This window comes from Blennius ocellaris (genome assembly GCF_963422515.1).
Source record: "Blennius ocellaris genome assembly, chromosome: 17".
In the NCBI taxonomy this organism is placed as follows: domain Eukaryota; kingdom Metazoa; phylum Chordata; class Actinopteri; order Blenniiformes; family Blenniidae; genus Blennius; species Blennius ocellaris.
In genome coordinates, this window is record NC_137666.1 from 13,060,102 (window position 1) to 13,080,953 (window position 20,852).

Genomic DNA, 20,852 nt, shown 5'->3' on the forward strand with positions numbered 1-20,852 from the left:
AAATGTCCACCCCGGAAGAAAACTCCACACTCACACACTCATCGCTCCTCCGTCACATGGAGCGATGGAGGAGATTAATACACGCGCTCAATCGGTGCGCCTCTTGGGTCTTTACAGTCACTATTGATGGGATGCGAACAAGAGGGCTGTGATTACAGAGAGGGTGTTCAACGTGGGGATTTCAGTTTTTGAGTGGTTTCCAGTCGCGAGACTTGACAGGCAGCGCAGCGCTCTTGAACGCGTCCCGGAGCGGCATGGTGCCTCCCGGGTAAGGAGCGCAAAGGTGAGTGCAAGTCATGTTTCCCCTCAAACTTTAGACAACTCTTGTCAGTCAGACTTCTTTTCTGCTCTTCTCCCCCCATAATCAGTTGATTTCTACAACTTTAGTCTACAAATTTAAAACCACAAAGGTCTATAATGTATGTGATACACCCTCCCTATATAAACACAGCTGCTGCTTCTCTAATAGTGCAGGACCTCGTTTTGGTTGTAATCTACTACTCTAATCTGTAATTTATGCCTTTGTTCAAGTGTTGGAGCGTGTGGATAATCTGCTTTTGCAACACATACAAATTCCAACAGCCATTTACAGATTTGTGACCTTGTTTCTTTTCTCCCCGTGTGTAATATTATATTTATTTTCCAGAAGTTGAACAAGTTAAGTTAGATCAGGGACATTACAGTCAAACTTTTTTTTTTTTTATTGTTTAACAAACTCATCAATACAATTAAATCCAAAATCCAATGTAATTACTATAAAGGCAAGGTCAAAACGTTTTACAGTATGTGTATGTATATACACTAAGGGTGAGATACTATGTACATGTGTTCTATTTTGGAGGGTGAGACATTAGATGACTTCAGTTTTGCTCAATAAGAAAATTATCTCTTTGATTAAAAATTGGTTTGTGTCACTATTTTTATGAAGTATGGTTGCTCTGCTTCACTTTGTCTTTCCCAGTCTTAGTTTTGTGATCACAATTAAATTCCTGTTTCATCCCGTGTGTGTGTGTGTGTGTGTGTGTGTGTGTGTGTGTGTGTGTGTGTGTGTGTGTGTGTGTGTGTGTGTGTGTGTGTGTGTGTGTGTGTGTGTGTGTGTGTGTGTGTGTGTGTGTGTGTGCGTACTCGGCCTAAGGCTCTGAGCACTACCTGCCTCAATAAAAAAAGAGTCGCACTGTCTCAATATCCAATCAGCAAAACCGGATGTGTGTCAGTTATTTCAAATGAACAGATCGGAGGGACATCTGAAGGGAGGTAGTGCATGCGTTTGATAAAAACTGATTGAGAGCGCTGCCAGGCAGCAGAACATACATGTAGTGAATGGGGCCACAGCGATGGTTGGGGTAACAGTTAGAGTGACGGGGTCGAGGGGGGCGATGATCCACTGTGGCATCTCCTGTGTGGAGCCAGTTGAATGAGTCAAATCTAGGTAATGAGTCATTTTACTGGTTCATCAGGAATCCTCTCCGCCTGTTTGCGTTTATAACAAAAGAGCGGCTGCGAATCCCCCGTGAGAGGAAGTCTGGAATCGGACCGTCAAACTTGTTTCACTTGCAGGTCCACTCATCAATAACCTCAGCCCTGCCGAGTCCAGTGCGCTCAGATTACTTCAACTCCTCCACATGCTTTGTTTTTGTTTTTGTTTTGGTCTCGGTTGTTTAAATATGGCATTTGCTCCCTTTCTTTGTCGTTTGACCCAGATTTTGATAAGCGGTTCGTCGTTTTGTATGTTGGCTGAAGGTTGTGTTTGTGAATTGTGCAACAGTCTTTATTTGGAATCATTTATTTTCTGAGGTACAGTGTTGCAAACAAATAGCCTGAAATCTGTTGAATCTTTTGATATGTGTGACCTTTGCTTCTGCGCCTGTCTGCCTTTTTGGCTTGAACCTCGACCCGTTTCTAAAGCAGCTGTCATTTTTGGACCAGCTACAAGCAGGAGGGGGGTTTAATAAAGGTTATGTGTGACCTTTGTTCTTGTGCCCGCCTCCCTTAGAGGCGAGGTGCACAGAGTACTATCCTTTATTGTTCTTATTATTTTTCTTCCAGTGTTTATTTGGCGCATGTCTCATCCTGCACCGTTGGGATTATGGACACAAAAAACACATCAAAATGTGTGGAAGGTTAACTATTTGGCTAATAGGAGAGGAACCTCGTGGAGGACATTAAAGGAGATCAGCGTCAAAGGAGAGGAAAGCAAATGAGATTTCCTCTGGAATTTTCTATTTTGACACGGATATCAAATACACAAGTTGTTGTTTTTTTTTATGTAACTAAAGCTATTATGTTCTGTTCAGTCCAGTTTAGTGTTTAGTGATGATGCAGGTGTCACTGCTTTCATATTTATTTGTCTTGAAAATTGAGTCCGTGAGTCCAGCCTTTTAAGTTGCGATCATGCTGCTTCTCACACGCCCCCTTTCTTCCTCCCATGTTTTCATACGAAGGCTCCTGGGCTCTGCTGAGGTGATGGGTGTGAACACAACCCGCTTCTATTCGTCTCCCCGTGCCGCTGCAGACGCTCGCACTGCCCTCCAGCCAGTCACCGATTGCAATGGAGCCGTCCGACCAGAAGCACTTCGGGGTGGCAGACTACGTGATATTTGCCCTCCTGCTGGCCGCCTCCCTGGGCATCGGGCTGTTCTACGCCCTGTCCGGAGGGCGCCAGCGCACCACGCAGGAGTTCCTGCTGGCCGACAGGAGCATGCGCTGCCTGCCCATCTCCCTCTCGCTCATCGCGTCGTTCCAGTCGGCCGTGGCGATCATCGGAGTGCCAGCCGAGATCTCGGCTCATGGCACCCAGTACTGGTTCATCGGCTGTGCCTACATCCTGGGCCTCGTCATTCCAGCGCAGGTTTTCATTCCGTTGTTCTACAGACTGCGGCTCTCCAGTGTTTACCAGGTACGCCAAGGCTGCGTTTAATCTCCTGCTCGTTTCATAGATTTAAGTTGTCCCCTTGACCTTACATGTCTCGTGTTTTTTTTTTTTTTTCTTTCTTCTTCTTCATTAAACAGTATCTTGAGCTGCGCTTCAGCAAAGTGGTGCGGATCTGTGGAACTTTGACCTTCATCTTTCAAATGGTGGGTGGAAGGAGAAGGGGAACCAGTAAAAGTACTTGCTACAGTCGAAGTTCAGATGTTTGTGATATGGTAACGTGAAGGATTTATCATGGCAAAGTCTGGAAAGAAAAAACAGAACCTGATGTACTTTTTTATCTGTTCAGGAGAAAAATCAATGACATGTCTAAATCACAGTAAGACGAGATGTTTATTATTGAGCTACACTGTTTCTCCTCGTCTCAAGGCTTCAGACTGAACGAAGCACTGGCTTCAGCCTCAAAGTTAAAGGAGAAAACGAGGTGAATCAACATAGTGAATGTCTTGCTTCACTTTAGTGGATAGTATTTCTACATATCGCTGAGAAAATCCATACAAAAACATCTGTGGTGTGTTCTGGCTGCTTCTTTCTGGGGTTGCTGTTGTGGAATATGGCATGTTTGCTTTGGCCCAAGTTTAATGTGATGCTCCCTGAGCAGTTTGCGGGTTGTAACCTCCAGAAATAAAAACAAAATAACACTTCGGATCTTAACTTATTGCCTCTGCTGTCTGTTATGTGCTCTGCTACAGGTCATCTACATGGCTGTTTGTGTGTATACGCCTGCTCTTGCACTAAATGCAGGTATGAAACGTGAACACGTTTGACTCGGTAAGTTCAAATCAAAAAAGACTTCGATGTCTTACGGCTTTATTTTTCTCTCACTTTTTCAGTGACTGGGTTCGAGTTGTGGGGAACGGTGCTGGCCACGGGACTCGTGTGCACATTGTACACAGCAATAGTGAGTTATGAAACTGAAGCTACATGTCACGCGTCACGTTGAGGCTCATGCATCTTTATCGAGAAATAATAACCCAGGCATTTGCTCGCTGCCTTTTCCGCGCAGGGTGGATTGAAGGCCGTGATCTGGACGGATGTGTTTCAGACCGTGGTGATGTTCGCCGGGCAGCTGGCGGTCATCGTGGTGGGAGTGCAGCAGACTGGAGGAGTGTCTGCCGTTTGGACTAAAGTCTGGGAAGGAAACCGCATCTCCGGTTTAGAGTGAGTCTCCAAGCCTATGCGAGCACGATCCGCATCCAGGAGTGGCTTTTCATTCACACTTATCATGTTTATAGTTATTTAGGTCCAAAGTGAAAAGATAAAAAACTAAATCGGAGCTGTTTCTTTGCTTCTACAAGCGAACACAATCACATTTTGGCTATGTTGATTGGTCAGAAACTCTGTGACGGAGCTGATGGAAGTTTTTCTCGTATGGCTTCTGGAAGTTTCTTATTTCTACGGCTTAATGGCGATTAAACAAATCCAGTATAGAATGACTCTAAAGTAAAAACAAATCATGTTCCATACCTGTGAGAGGAATCTCTTTAATCTGCCCGTTTCAGCTTGAACCCAGATCCCACAGAGCGACACACCTTCTGGACTCTGGGGGTCGGAGGGGTCTTCCTCATGCTGTCGCTGTACGGGGTGAACCAGGCTCAGGTCCAGAGATACCTGAGCGCCCGCACAGAGAGAGACGCTGTCAGGTATGCTCACCAACACCGAGGTGTCTGAAAATGGGAGAGGCACACGTACAAAAGTCATGTTAAAAGTCATGTTAAATATATTGCATAGCAGTTCTGGCTGCTGGAAAGTGGTTGAAACCCGGTCAGAGAAACGGTTTGAAACCTCGATGCAGAGCAGAGCTTCTGTTTTCTCAAAGCAAGTGAATCAGGTCAGCTGGACCTGGTTTGCACCGTGCATAAACACAATTATGTAATCTTTATCAGGTTTTTTTTTTTCCAAGTAAACTGTTACAACCCTGCTCAGCTCGGAGAAAGTGAGTAAATCAAGAAAGTGAAAGTTTGGTTGTAGCTCCCAGTTTCATGAGCATACAATTTTACATGTTTTTTTCAAATGTTTTATCAAATCTGTGATTTAGGGTCTGTATTGGTTAATTATCGGTTTAAACGAATAATCGTGTTAGTGTGGTTTTCTTTTTACTCTTTTGCAGCATAATAGGCATTTGTTTTACTTTGAATACCTCTCATTTAAAATTGATTTAATGGTGGCCAAATGATTAAAATGTGTTCCTTTTTCCAAAATAACTTCAGCCTTCAAGGTTCATGTTACAAATGTGTGACACATTGTTGAATGTATTCTGTGGTTGGCCACTGTAATGAACTGTATATTTGCCCCAAGCTCCACTTCTCTGTTTTGTGGTGATTGTATTAAAAAAAAAATCTAGATATCAGAATGGTTGAGGAGTTATGATTATGAGAAGTATGGATCTCAAATCCTGTCGGCAGCAATGGGATAGCAGTAAAAGGCTTAATGTCTCAAAATCATGATATAAGTACTTTGAATGTGTCCACACCTTGTACGATTGTTTTACATTTCACTGCAAAGCGTCTAGACTAGAGCTACAATTCAACTTTGAAACAGCAGCTCATTGGCAGAAGCTCAGGAACGCTACAGTAACATTATCAAAGATGTTTTACTTCAGTATTTCAGGAAATGATTTGTAGGATTCATTTTTAGGATCCAGGAAAAAGTCATTCATGACTTCAAAGGGGGGAATTAAGTTAACAAGTTTCTCTATCTCTCATATACACAGACACACACACACACACACACACACACACACACACACACCCTTGTACTGGTTACATGCTCTTTTTATTGGTTTATTATGTTATGACTGGTCGGAGTTCTTTTGCATGTGTTTTTCCTTCAATACCAAACAGGTGATGACGGCACATCCCTAATTTAACATGCAGGTGTTGTAATTCATTTCGACTTTATTTATACAGCACCACATACAACACAGTCATTTCTCCGTGCTTTTAACAGAGAGAAACCCAACAAATCCACATGAGCGGCGGTGGAAAGGTAAAACTCAAACGGGAAGAAACCTTTGCAGAAACCAGACTCAGAGGCGGCTTTTCTGCTGTAACCTGCAGAAAAATAAGTTTGAATTGAGACGGAGGCCTTGAAACGTGCTGCATGTTTGTTAACTCAATTCACACAACACGTTGTCTCAGGAGCACAACAAGAACACACATTAATTTAGAATAAACTGAACTGAGGACAAGTACAAACATGTAAAGGCTACATATACGATAACTTGCATATGATGTTGGTGTAGCTCTCACCACACCAACACACAGGTCGGTTTGCTGAAATGGGCGTGTATTGCTCGGCTCCCTCTTTCTTCCTTAAACAAGCAGCCAGCCTCTATCAGGAAAAAGAAAAATGAAAAATCCAAGATCACGAACGGCTCTTTTACTGTGAATCAATGAATGTACGAGCTTGCTGGGATGTGTTCAGCGCAATAAATCACATTCACATGAAATATATATAAGTTGGTATTCTTTATATCATGCATGTAAAATACATTCACTTTCCACTTTCCATTATTCATGTCTTATACTTAAACTAATTATTAAATTGATTATTAAAATTCAACATTTTGTACACATAGGCATGCAACAGCTGCTCTCTGAATGCTTGTCCGATGAACATAATTTCCCGTGATATCAGGGGACTTTGAAGCAGTCAGAAAGCAAAGAAAAGCTCAGAGAAAGTGGACCTCTGGTGGTGTAACGCCGTCTGTGCTGCTGCTGCTGTGTGTGCGTGCAGGTCGTGCTACATGGTGTTTCCCTCCCTGCAGCTGGCTCTGGCTCTGGGCTGTGTGACCGGCCTGGTCATGTTTGCGCGTTACTGTGGAGAGGACCACTCGGGCAAACTGGGCGGCGCTAAAGGAGATACGGTGAGTCCAGTTGTGTGATTTCCCATTTTATGCCCGTGTTATTTTCTATACCCCGTGAGTATTGAATGCCTTTACAATTTGCTTACTTTACAGATGGTGATATACTTTGTGATGGATATGCTGCAAGGACTCCCCGGACTGCCTGGACTTTTTGTCGCTTGTTTATTTAGCGGAGCCCTCAGGTGAAGGACATTTCTACAATATCTAATATTTGCAGTTTGCTCACCTGCAAAAAAGATCAGATCGACCACATGGCGAAGATTCGAATTTGACAGAAACTTGATTTGACTGCATTATCACATCGATGTCGTTTGCTTTCCTTTTGCAGCACCATCTCTTCTGCTTTCAACTCTTTGGCGACTGTGACCATGGAAGACCTCATCAAGCCATATTTTCCCACCATGACTGAAGCAAGAGCAACAACGGTGTCCAAAGTTTTAGGTTAGAAATATTCCTTTTCCTGTGTTCTTATAGAACCAGCCAAGTTTAAAAGATTGATAAAACTGTGAGGCGTATCCAGTGATAAAGACGTGACCCTGTTGCATTATACAAATAAAACTAAATGCAAACCAGGTCTATTAATGAACGACTAAAATGTTTTTACTCAACTTTTAGTCGCCACATTGACCAATCAATCTTATTCTGTCATTTTATTTCATGGCTTCTGAAATTAGTAACTCCATTTGTAACAAGCGATCCCTTAAAGTTCTTAAGAGGTCGTAAAATCTTAATCCCCGATGAGGCGTTCAGCTGATCCTGACAGCGAAAGATCTGCTTGCAGGAGGACGGCAGCGCATTTTAGGCTGTAATATGTGTAAAAGAGGTGGTAATTCACTGTAAGAAATAAGATCGATCGACGTTGATACCAGTCAGTGATCATACTTTACAAAATTTAGTGGCTCAAAGGAAATGTGTTAACTTTTTCATACAATCTGAACTCTAAATGATACGTTTAAAATGGTTTGCATTCAGAATTTAGTCACGCATCGTCTTCATCAGCTGTCATCTTTTGATATCGATATGCTTGATATAATTATTTGGCTCTAAATCGTGTCTCCCTTCATCAGCCTTGTCCTATGGGCTGCTGTGTCTGGCCATGGCTTATCTCACTCATCTCATGGGTGATTCAGTTTTACTGGTGAGCTCCCGTTACATACATTGACATAGTGATCAACACTTCAATATCTCCATGATGATTGCAAACTATGTTTACAATCCAGGTGGCTCTGAAGATCCTGGGGATGGTCGGCGGTCCCAATCTGGGCCTGTTTTGTCTGGGGATGTTCTTCCCCTGGGCAAACTCCACCGTAAGTCAAAGCTCATCAATGAAATCCGCAACAGGTTTAAACCATCTAACATGTATACAATGGAAACGATGGACACGTTAACTTGTAGACTGAGTCAGCTCTTCCTGAGTCGGCGAGAAACGTCACAAAAACGAATCCATGCAAGAGGAAGTGCTCTGGTTTCTGGGGACTTTATAGTCCAGGAATTACAAATGTTGTATAATGGCCTTGTTGTAAAATAATGAAGAAGAAAAAAAGCCAGTAATGGTGTATGAATATTTCACTTAGCAATACATGCAGGAATCAATCCCAAAATTGTTAAAAACAGGCCAGAATCTCCAAATGTTTCAGTAAACTGGGATCTGAATAATCTGTGAAACATTTATTCTCAAATTGTGGACGGACAAGCGCCCTCATGAGCCTCATAAGGAAAAGGAAAATGTATTTGAAACCATTATCAAAATGTACAAAATATTGAAATACATATTTGAAATAAATATCTTCCCAATATCTGCATTAACATCAGCCTATTAGTTTCTATTTTGTTGCATTTGTAGCTGTTCATGTTTGTTGATGTGAAATAATTTCAGTTCCATTAATGTTAAAACAGGTGAGGCAGATAAAGTGGCCTCATGTGGTCCAGTCCATGAACTTATTGCATGCATACTTTTGATAAAAATCACATTGGAATTGAGATCTGGCATCGAGATGAGAATATTTTTGAAAAGCGGTCAGACCAGTGTGTGTGTACAAATGGAAAAAAAAAACAACACGTTATTGTTCTTGCTTGCTGGATTTATGAGCAAGAAAGAGGTGCTTCAAATTGTTATGATGGATTTAAGTCCCTGTTATACTTCTGTTGCTTTGTACAGTGTGGCTCTGGCTGGCAAATAGAATTAATATACAATCCACCCTGAACAGATTAACAGACTGTGAGCAGAAAATTAAAACATTTTTTTCTGTCTTTCCTGGCTGTTTCCAGGGAGCGGTGGCAGGTCTGGGTGCAGGCCTGGTTGTGGCGTTCTGGGTGGGCGTCGGGAGCATCGTCAACCGGGCCTCCGGCGGCAGACCGCTGACTCCAGACTGCCGAGTCAGGCTGCCTTCACTCAACTCCACTTCTCCCGTTGAGGCGTTGTTCAACGTCACCGTCGGGTAGGAATCACTCTGACGTTACTCTATTCTTCTTCTTCCGGTTGTTTCCCCAGTGTTTTTCTTGATGGTTTTCTGAATCTCCAGCCGACCGTCCGGACTCGGGAGGTTTTACTCGTTGTCCTACATGTGGTACAGTGGAATCACGTGTTTCACCGTCGTGATAGTCGGCCTGATCATCAGCGCCATCACAGGTGAGCGCTCTTGAACCAGGTCGCTTTCTTCACACTTTATCCTCATTGAAAATATTTTAACGAGCGTTTCCTTTCAGGGCCAATGAAAAAAGAAGATGTGGCGCCGGGGACGATCTACCCCGTGTTTGAAAAGCTGATCACTTGTCTACCCGAACGCCTCAGGAAGAAGTGCTGCCGTGAGACTCCTCAGGAGCGAATGGTGGGTGGACTTTTATTACAAAATGAGCAAAACTATGGACATGACGGGTCACATTTTGATGTATGTGTGCTTAACCAGGTACACATTAAAGTACACATTATAAGTTGTGTTTCTGAGAAACTGGCCAAGAATGACTTTTTATGTGAACATTTTTACAATTTGAGTGATGAAAATAGCTTTAGTCAACTGTAGCTGCAAACTCTGTTAAAGTTCTGAATAGACAGTTGAAAGTTCATAGCCGAGTTTTAAATGATGTCAACTGGTTTTCAAGATCGCTTTTAGTAATTTTAACATTCATGTTCTTAAAGGTGTTTCGAATCTACTTTTCTCCCCAAACGACCTTTTCTAAATAAATGCTCATGTATATTGTGTTTTTTATATTCTCATTATATTAGTCTTCCTGCAGGAAACGTGATATATAAAAACATTTGATTTAAATAGTGGTAGTAGTAATATTAAAGCACGAGAGTGGATTTAAGGTGTTTCTCTCTAGATGTGTAACAGGCTCTCTTTAAAATCCTCTGCTCCTTCTTCCAGCCCGCAGTCCAGCAAATGTTTCCTCCAAAGCCCGAAGACAGGAATGGACTCTCCGTCCCGTTACAGGAGGACACGGAGTGTTTCCTTCCACAGATTCGTACTGAGCGGGAAAGTGCCGTTTGACACCATGAAAGCTGGAAGCCGTCTTCACACAGACCTCCTGGACTGACAACCGCTTGAATCAAGTTTGCACCGTCAACGCTTTTAACGTTGCGAAAATCTGTGCTGCTGATCCCGACACCGTAGGACTGTAAAGTAACGACAATGTTGACAAACTGCACTACACCCATCAGGTGTCCAATGAGCACCAACTCCCTGTTTTCTACTTTTAATTTTATATTTAATTGTCCAATTTTACTGTAACATGGCAGAGCCTCACTTTTTAAGAAAGTCCTTGTATACTGTAGTATTGCTGAAACTCAGTTAATGCATTTTTCTAATAAAACAGAAGAGCGCTTATTGTCATTCCAGTCTTCTAAACATTGTTTTGATGAATGTCCCACCAGGAGATCTAAATTGACTGATTAATACACAAGTCATGTTTTGTAGATTCTGAATGAGTTTAAAAGACACAGGGGGTTTATCAGGTGCCTTAAAACTATATTGAAAGAGCTTGAAGTCACTCTCACTTTACCATCTCATCTTCTCAGCTAAAATGGCGCACATATAGTTGATTTCAAGTTAATGAGATTTAGTCATTGCTAAGTTCCAGTATATGAAAATCTGATTACATAACACAACATACATAAAGATGGTGTCAGTTATCAGGCCGGCCTGCCACAACCGGCTCACTAGAGGCTCCAATCCGGCCAAACCACCAAGCAAAATGTAAAAATGTCAAAGATTTTTAACACATTTCTTAAAATGCATCACTGATTTGTGGAAATATAGACATCACAAATAACTAATAAAATAACTGCCTTTTCAATGTAGGCATAATTCTTATTGTGGGTCAGTCCATTTGAAGATACATCACTTATCTGAGGAAGATACTTTTTAATCTGGTACTTAACACAGTTTGATAGTAATTTTTAATCTCTATTAAATAAAAAAAACTTAAAAAAAAAAAAATACTGTATTGCTAAAGTTGGATGAAAACCTTTTCAGATTGTTGTATTTTTATTCTTTTGTCAAATAAGGTTTTATAAACATTTCTATTTTTAGGTATTTTTGGTATCTAGTTTTTTGATTGCAGATGGATTATTTGTAATAACTTATTTTTATTTTATACTTTATACTTGTTTCTGTTTGAGAAGGACGTCTGGATGTGTGTCGTTGGTTATAAAGATATCATGTTGCAGCATGATAATGGTGCACGGATCTGTACACAATTCCTGGAAGCTGAAAACGTCTCAGTTGCTGCATGGCCAGCATACTCACCAGACACGTCACCCCACTGAGCGCGTTTGGGGTATGCTCTGGATCGGCGTATACGACGGCCTGTTCCACTTCCTGTTAATGTCCAGCAACTTGGGACAGCCATTGAAGAGGAGTGGACCAACATTCCACAATCAACAACCTGATCAACTCTATACCGAGGCCATGTGTTGCATTGTGTGACGCAAATGGTGATCACACCAGATACTGACCCTCCCCCCACCAATAAAGCAAAATGCACATTTCAGACTGGCCTTTTATTGTGGCCACCCAAAGGCCCACCTGTGCAATATTCCTGCTGTCTCATCAGCATCTTAATATGCCACACCTGTGAGGTGGGATGGATTTTCTCTGCAAAGGTGAAGCACTCACCAACACAGATTTTCACAGATTTGCGAACAATATTTGAGAGAAATAGGTCTTTTGTGTATGTAGAAAACTTTTTACATCTTTGAATTGTTTCATTTGATTTTAATGAAGTCTGGTAAACTTGTAAAGTGGCATGTACATGTATACTTTGAAGCTCAGGTCAGATATGTGAGTTTATCAAAAAAAAACAAAAAACTTTTCACCCGACGAAAAAGAGTATTTCACGAGCGCAAGCACATTTATGTTATCAGATGACCAAATTAATGTTATATATGGCTAATTTGGTGATCATGTCTAATATTAAATGCGGTTCTTTTTTTGTTTCCTTTTAGAATCTTCTGGAGTCATCCGGCAGTCTGCTGGAAACAAGTCTTGAGAAATCATGGAAAACAACTGAAGCAAACCAGTCTCTGGCTGGCAGATATCTGCTTTCAGTTGTAATTGACAGAGTAAACGTTAATAAACCAAACCTTTAAAGTATCTGTGTGCCATCCCACAGCAACCTGTGAGAGCTCAGGATTCAACCACAACATAAGCCTGAATAGTTCAGGGAAGGGCTGGGTGGAAACAGCTGGACTTAAACACCTGGAGGGGTACTTGCCCCACAGCAACGATAGGAACTATGAGCCCAACAGTATCGTTGTGTCAGTAGCAACTACGAAAGAGAACAAGAGACAAGTTGAGGTCATGATTGACATTGTTTTTTAATTCAAGGCGTAGAAATGTTGAAATAAGTTTCGACCACTGTCTGGTCCAGCATGGGTGTGGATGGGAAGGTCCTTTTAATGAGGTCCACTGCACCTGCAGCCATTTGTCTTCATTTGCCATCCTGATGTCTGAACATCATCTTCAGAGCAGGGGAAGTCCGACCTTAGAGAATCCCTCCCCCCCCCCCAGGGTTTCTTCCTGTTGCAGTGTGTCTGTTGATGCAGTGTAAACGCAACCTTTTTTTTTTTTTTACATATTAGGTGTTGTCACATGAAATGTGGTGTAAACGGGGCCTGATTTTGTGTCCCATGCCAGGTCCTACTTCTCATGTTTGATCACGTCTTGCATAACTGTCTTCCTGGTTAGGAATAAATAGTTTAACGGACGTGCTTCAGTATTGTCACGAACTACAAATATCTAGTTACTTGCAACTTCTGGATCAAGGTAGTACTGCATGGGATAGTTTTAATTGATACTTGAGCAGGGAACTCACAGTAGAGGGTCAAGAGGCTAATGCCCATTAGCATCAAGATTTCTTTGTGTGAAGGTGGCAAAGGCTTAAGTCTGAATGTTGCTATTAGAGATCTTGCTTTCCTCGGTTTCTCTGCCCCGTTCTCCCCACTCCTCATCCGTTTCATCAATGGAGATTCCATTTTGGGTTGCCATCTTGCGGTAGGCCTGGGCTTCGATTTCTGCTCTGCAACAAACAGGAACAGAAGACTTCCCTCATGTATGCAAATAGGCGAAGGTATTGGTTTTCGTTATCGAAATGGTAAGGAAGAGCAGATACTTTTTCAGGAACGCAACACAGTCGTGGTGTCCGTATATTTCGGCTATCCGCGCTGGTTTGTCTCCACAGACGTCCTCCTTGTCGACGGGCGCGTGGAGGGCGTGCAGCAGCTGCAGCACGGCCAGGTGGCCGGACTCTGCGGCGTAATGTGCAGCGGTCCACCCATGCTCTGTCCCCAGGCACGGCCTGGCCCCGTGCTCCGTGAGGATCCTCACTGTTTCTGTGTGTCCTTGGGGCGCACAGACACAACACCCTGCGATCCTGCTTGCGCATCAAGTTCAACTTTGACATGCAGTCAGTGAGAAAGTAGAAATCAGCAGCAATGCATTATTAACATCCACACCACCCTTCACTTCTGACAATGTGATGGCAAATTCACATAAAATAGAAAATACATAATTACTTGTTATGTTTTGCCCCTAATGCATTTTTTTTTCATCCTATTGAAAGCACCTGATTGATCCTTTTGATGTTTCAATTAATAGTCATTTTAAAAACTGAGCTATGGTTACTGCATGCCATGAATATAAATACATAGAATCAATGGTCAGTCATATTTAGTTTTAGGGGATTTATTTTTGCTTATAATACATGGACAAACACGTCTTATTTGATACTGCCACTGAGAACTCAGATGGACTAATAGGGAATGTATTGTAATATATAGTACATTAGTGAAAAAAATAGAGAAATTACTTTAAAAAACAAACAAACAAACAAAAAAACTCAGTGTGTCTCTCAGCAAGGCCCTTAACTCCGAGCTGCAATACACTGCAGCAGTCCACTGCTCCTTATGTGCGATTAAGGTTGGAAATAACAGGAATGGTTAAATAAACAGAAATAGAGAAACATTTCTCCCAAAGATATCAATAAAGTACTAAAAAACAAACAAAAAAAAGTTTTTGGCCTAAAAATGGTAAAATGTGATTAATATCAACTGACTACTTTTCAACACTTCAATCCTTAAGACCTGACACATACTTTGGACCTGCACAGATTGACATCATGTCTGGATTGAAACGAAGACGCATAATTCGTGGTCACACAGTTGATTTAAAGACGCTGTACATGTGAAGACAGTGAAACTAATACTAAACTGGGCATTGGTGATTTTAAGCTCATTGTTAATTTAGTGACACTCACTTCTGCTGCTGCAGTATTTGGACTACCTGTGTAACTTGAAGCTGCAGGTGAGGTGAGGACAGAATGTGAGGTCTTTGAACAAACTACCTTTGGCTGCAGCCCAGTGGAGAGCAGTCTTGTAGCTCCAGTCGACATCTCTATGATTCGGGTCGCATTTCTTCAGCCTCAGGAGCTCCTCCACCTGATCATGGTTCCCTGCTGCAGCCGCCTGGTGCAACTCGGTCATGTCGATGCCACGGTTGCATAGCAACGCCGCGGATCAACACGCCTTCTGCCGGAAGTGAACCTGTGAATAATATAAGGCTGCCCCCTGCTGGTCATGATTAGTATAATAGATTATATTCTGTTCACAATCAATCAAGTTAATTGAATCATTAGAATGAGGTAAAAAGGAGACTATCAATGTACTCATAACACATTGTGTTAGGAATGGTAAATGGCGACAGGTTTTTACCTGGAAAATACTGGTGTGCTGTCCGAATTTCCAAAATGTACCAAATTTGAACCCAACATCAATTGCAAATAATTCTTACATATATACATATGCACAAAGTAGCTCTTACAATCATCATACATCATAACCTGTCATATTGGCCCGCAGAGATCTCCAATTGTGGCCTTGAACTTGTTTGTTTGAAATAAGATAAAATTCTAATTTCTACAGTTTAGACCAGAATGAGCCTATTTTTGGGGGCTAGTTTGAGAATTGCATTGCGATAGTTTTTTGTTTTTTTAAACAAATCAATGCCAGATATGCATTTTAGTTTATGACAACACTTTTTTTGACCAATCTTACTTACATTTGCAAGGTATGTAGTGTTTAGCATTCTTTTACCTTGCTTGCACACACATTTGGATTTTGTTTTCCACTAAAATATAATCTATGAGCAGATCTTTCAGTTGTTTTTGGACTGTGGAAGTAAGCTGACAACAGAGTAAAGATAAGTTACCAGTCTAGTAAATGTGTGGTCTATACTAAAAGGTTGAACTTTAAACAAAACAGCACACAGCATATATAAACACCATGTGCAGTAAATGCATCCACCAAATTAACACATTTAAATGTGTCTATTGCTTAGTAAAAACACCAAATCATTTTTCAATGCTTGAAAATGGAACGTTTATTGACACAAATCACATTGAAACCCGTGAACATTCTTCGTAAACGTTTCCATATGAACAAATGTGAGTTGAATTCATTGAAGTCATCACAGTCTGCCACCACTTCATTCCCCGACTGGCTGTGTTCTCAACACAGAACTGAAACAAACAAGGATTCAGAAGTCATCATTCTGCTTTTCTTGAAATTAACCGATTCACACAAAAACGCATTTTTTGGTTCAGCCATTTACCAATTCTAAACATGTATTCCTACAATGAGCATTAGAAACAGTGAAACCTCCATTGTCTTACAATTAAGCGATCAGCTTGACGGCTTTAAGCTCGGTTCTCCTCCACTGTCCTGGTTTCCTTCTGGTCCTCTGAAGATGCTAAATCAAAGAACGTATAAGCAGATTTACTTCCACAGCTTGTATATTACACAAAATGATGCAAACCTACAAACCTGATTTCAGACGTTCCACCGATGTTTCTTTGGCGTCCAGTTCTTTCCAGTATTTACGCATCAATGTATTCACTGCCACTCCTTCACACTCAACATCAACAGAGTACTGGGGAACCAAGGCCTCTGAGTGACGCTCCATGGTAACCATGGTCAGTCCGAGAGGCTTATCCACCAAGAGACTGTAGAAATAATCATAACCCTCATCCGCCCAGGAGCCCTCAGACTTCTCAAATCCATTCAAACTGCACAAAAAGGCCAGAGGAGCAATCTCCAGCAAATTCTGAGGCACCGCTCTCACACCGCTTATGTCAACTTCCAACTCGTTTCCGTAGTCGATGAACACAACATGAAAAACATCTTCAACTCGCAGAGTGACTTGAGCTCGGTACCATCTGTTGTCACTGGCAAACAGAGCGAGGCACGGACTGCCAGGACCGAGAGTCTCTGCAAATCTTGTGTCCTGAGGTGCCCGTCCTGCTTCCTGGGTGAGCTCCAACACTTTGTTGAGATCCTCTGTGTTTGTATGTTGACACCAGAAGAAGTGTGGTTCTGCAATACAAGATGCATAGACCGTCTCCGTCATATTTTGGGACATTTTTGCCTCTTTGTACATCCCAATGCTCACATTTTCTTTGGAAACACAATGCTGGGTTGTCTTGGACTCAGTTTGGTCGCCCTGGAGTAATCCTTCCGCTGGAAGCTTTTCCTTTGACACACATTTTTCTGTTGCTGGTTTCCAGTACTTTTGCATTGCTGTGTTCACAAGAACTCCTTCACAATTGACTTCCACAAAATACTGTGGGATACCATTCTCTGAATGCTTTTCCAGATTTAACAGGGTTAATTTCAATGGTTTATCAACCAGAAGACTGTAGAAGTCATCATAAGCTTCATCACTCCATGAGCCCTCAGATTTATTGAAACCGCTCAAACAACACAAGAGGGCCTGGGGAGGAATGTCCAACAGAGGCTGAGGCAGTGCCCTCACATTCTTCTTCTCAACCTCAGCCTCATTTCCATAGTCAATAAACACAACGTGGAAAACATCATCAACTCGCTGAGTGACTTGAGCTCGGTGCCATCTGTTGTCACTGGAAAACAGAGCAAGGCATGCACTGCCAGGACCGAGAGTCCCACAAAATCTCATCTCCTGCTGTGCCTGTCCTGCCTCCTGAGCGAGCTCCAACACCATGTTTAGATCCTCCGAGTTAGAATACTGACACCAGAAGAAATGTGGCTCTGAAATACAAGAGCCGTACACTGTTATGGTTTGATTTTTGCTCATACTGGTGTTGAAATTCCTTTTGGAAACAGTTTTAGTTATTTTGCCTTCGGTTTGAGCATCTTGGGGTGAAGTTTCATTTTGGTCTAGATCACTGTTGGCCTGCTCTTTCAAAGATGAGCGCCAGTATTTCTGCATCAAACCATTGATGTCGGTATCATCGCACTCTATTTTTACGGCATACTGAGAAACTCCCAACTCCGAGTTGGTTCCATTTTTCATGGCCGTGACTTTAAGTGGCTTATCGACCATGAGGTTATAGAAGTCATCACAAGCGTTATCATCCCAGGAGCCTGTGGACTCATCAAAACCACTCAGAGAGCACAGAAACGCCTGAGGAGCAGCCTTCAGCAAACTGTTTGGGAGAGGTCTCACATTTCCGATGTCCACCTCAGATTCATTTCCATAGTCAACAAACAGAACATCAAGCATGCGCTCTGTTGTCCGGATGACTTGCGCTCTGTACCACTGGTTTTCACAGGAGTAAAGAGCAAGGCAGGGACTTCCGGGCTTCAGTGTTTTAAGCCAAACGTCTTGTTGAGCGAGCTCAGCCATTTGTGCAAGCTTCGACACCTCGAGCAAATCTTCAGAGTTTGTCTGCTGACACCAGAAGTAATTTGGTCCAACAATGCAGGTCGCGTATGCCTCTGTGACTTTGTTTTGATCCACATTGGGCCTTGTGTATGTGCAGATGCTCACATTACTGCAAAGCGATATGGCTTTTGAATTCATCTGCGCTTTTTCACTAGCACACGTCAGATTATGTTTGTGGAGATCGTTTTGCTGAGTCGTTTTTGTAGTGACCTTATTTGGTTTAGTCGCACATTTGGAGCCATTCTGATGTTGCTGGTCAGTCTGATTACTCCAAGTAGTTTTCCTGGTTTGTTTCTTTTGTGCCACCTTCTTTCCGACCATCTCATTGATAGTTTCTCCAAAGAGCTTAACAATCAACTTTCCATTTTCACCTATTGCCACCACCGAAATGATAAACTCTTCTCCAATGGCATGATCTGCAAACCATTGGTTAACTTCCTGTGGTACATCTGCGGGGATGCCAGAGAGTCCAAGAGGAACAGCCAACACAGGAGTAGACAAGGCCACACTCGCTTGAAGGGGGAAGGGGCGAACATCCGATTCATTCACCATCAGGGTATCCCCAAAATCCACAAAGTGCACTTTAAGTTCTGGAGACATTTCTGCTACTTGAGCTCTGTACCATTTTTTGTCGCCGTACTTGGCAAGGCAAGCGCCGTCGAGTTTAAGGGTTTGATCCTCACATGGTGGTTGGCCAACCAGTTGTGCAATCTCTTTCATCACCTCGTCGTTTAAATGAGAATTCCTATCCAGTTGGCAGTAGAAGTGATTGACGGTCTCTGAAGAGGTGACTTGTATCTTTTCTATCCCACCAACTTCAATGTTGTGCCTGGAGAAAGTGTATTCATGGACCAATGGAAGAACTTGCCTGGGGGCTTCAGGCTGTTCACATTTCTGAGACAAAGACTTGCTTTCTCCATCAGACGCTGCTTCAGTATTGACCAAGTTAAGCGGCGGACCTTCTTCAAACATTAATTCTTTTATGACACGTTTTGAACCAGTTTCTGACGAAACCCCTAAATCCACAAACTCTTTTAATGCAGCATCAGAGTGAGCCAAAGCACAGGGTTTCGTAGGGCTTGTAAAACTCAGCAAGCAACATTTAACAGCCGGTGCATTCAGCTGTAAGAAAGCAGGATCAATGGGGTGGATATCGTGCAGAGGGATCTTTTGAACCTGACCATAGTCGAGAAATCGGACTTCTACAACAGGGGTGTGGCTATTTGCGATGATCCTTGCTCTGTGCCACTTGTTGTCGTCTGGATTACGGGCTTTAAAGATCGACTCGACAAGTGGCTGAGAGTAAAAGGACGTGTAGTATTTTTGTAGATCTTGTTTAAGGGGTCCAAGCGAATCTTCATTTTCTGTGGTCCAGCACCTGAACGTCTGTGGACTTTTGAAGTGGGAAACCTTCATGCCAACACCGTTTCCTACAGTTAACACATCATCATCATCATCATCATCATCATGAGCATTCTGCCGCTCAGGGAGATCTGTCGAAGGATGCTCGCCGTTGTTCATCAGAAGGTCCAGATGTTTACTTGTTCCTTTCGTATTCATGTCAGACGTGGATTCATCTTCTGTCCTGTCAAATCAAACTTTAGTTATAGAGCACTTTTCATACATACATGCAACACAAAGTGCTTCATATAAAAGAGAAATAAAATTAAATAGAACTGCACGCACGCACACACCCAACCACACACACACACACACCCACCAACCCCCCGCAACAGAATACAAAAACTGATATAAGAATGATGCAACAATGGCAAGGCACTGATGAGGAGAGAGAAAACACCACCCTAGGGGGCCGTCCACACCGAGAGGAGCCACAGCCTTCAGCTATGGGGGGCCTAAATGCTAAATTAAAAAAGTGGGTTTTGAGCCCGTTTTTAAAAACACTGACAGTCTCTGCGGCCCCGAGGCCCTCTACTGTATGAAAGGCAGCACTGAGATCCAGTAGCACCAGGACGGAAAGCTTCTGAGCGTCCATGTTGCCCCTGAGATCATTAACAATTTGCACTAGGGCTGTCTCGGTACTGTGGTTCAACTTAAAACCAGAGTGATTTCTCTCTAAAATAGCCATTCTATTTGAAAAAATCATTTAGTTGGAAACTTTCTTTCTGGGCCCAGGCTCAGGCCTCACTTGTGGTGTCATGGAGTTGCCCCTGGTCAATCAAAAAAACACTGCAAGTTTCATTTTGAACCGACACAATCTGAGCTCGATGCCAGGTGCCACTGATGCAAACCAGACCGAGGTCCTCTGGCTTTCCTTCTGGTCCACAGAACTTTCTGTCTGGAGTCTTAATTTCCTCCCTCATCTTCTCATAACTGTGCTTATGTCCACCCTCCATCCTGACCCATAACGGCACAAGGTCACAGGTGGGGTTCAGGTTCACCCTCACAATGACAACAGATGCTTCTGATTGGGGCATTGGAAGTCCAGGTAGTGAGCACATGGTGCAGACAAAAAAAATATATATATATACATGCAAGGTAACAAACATATGCATTAATCTTAAGGGAAAAAGTCTGTATAAGTATTGTGGTAAAGCGCTTCAGCATAATGCCAACAATACCACCAATATGCCACACCTGACTGAATATTCACAAATCATCAACCATGATGTGGAATCTAATGACACTAAAATGTAAAACACACAAAAAACCTCTAAAATTCAACATTATATTTACAATAAAATTATACTTTGGCATGTTGGGATCCTTTTTGCAATTTAACAGTCTGAAAGTTGACTCTTAAAAACAATGATGTAACTGCACTGCCCACAAAAACCAGCTAAACAACAATCAATAATTATGTTAAAGATTAATGTTTATTTTATTTTATTTTTCTATTCAA

General features: G+C 42.3%; 3 protein-coding genes across 3 annotated transcripts; 1 reads left to right on the forward strand and 2 right to left on the reverse strand.

Annotated features, from left to right (window-relative positions):
• Positions 1 to 55: 55 nt before the first annotated feature.
• Positions 56 to 10,609, forward strand: slc5a6b (solute carrier family 5 member 6). The gene is made up of 16 exons (XM_080512471.1): positions 56 to 283; positions 2,442 to 2,896; positions 3,010 to 3,075; positions 3,622 to 3,673; positions 3,763 to 3,830; positions 3,936 to 4,090; positions 4,432 to 4,572; positions 6,668 to 6,797; positions 6,891 to 6,979; positions 7,126 to 7,238; positions 7,865 to 7,935; positions 8,018 to 8,104; positions 9,066 to 9,235; positions 9,320 to 9,426; positions 9,504 to 9,625; positions 10,163 to 10,609. Exons 2-16 carry the CDS (start codon positions 2,549 to 2,551, stop codon positions 10,283 to 10,285), a joined length of 1,842 nt encoding a protein of 613 aa, XP_080368597.1. The 5' UTR covers positions 56 to 283; positions 2,442 to 2,548; the 3' UTR covers positions 10,286 to 10,609.
• A 2,565-nt stretch (positions 10,610 to 13,174) lies between these two features.
• On the reverse strand, positions 13,175 to 14,775 carry ankrd66 (ankyrin repeat domain 66; the record flags this gene model as incomplete). Its single annotated transcript, XM_080512637.1, has 3 exons — positions 13,175 to 13,313; positions 13,407 to 13,635; positions 14,637 to 14,775. The coding sequence occupies 3 exons, from the start codon at positions 14,773 to 14,775 to the stop codon at positions 13,175 to 13,177; spliced, it is 507 nt and encodes a 168-aa protein (XP_080368763.1).
• A 1,330-nt stretch (positions 14,776 to 16,105) lies between these two features.
• Positions 16,106 to 20,451, reverse strand: tdrd6b (tudor domain containing 6b; the record flags this gene model as incomplete). Its single annotated transcript, XM_080512640.1, is given in 2 exon segments — positions 16,106 to 19,285; positions 20,131 to 20,451. Coding segments are annotated over 2 exon segments (3,501 nt in total).
• Positions 20,452 to 20,852: the final 401 nt, after the last annotated feature.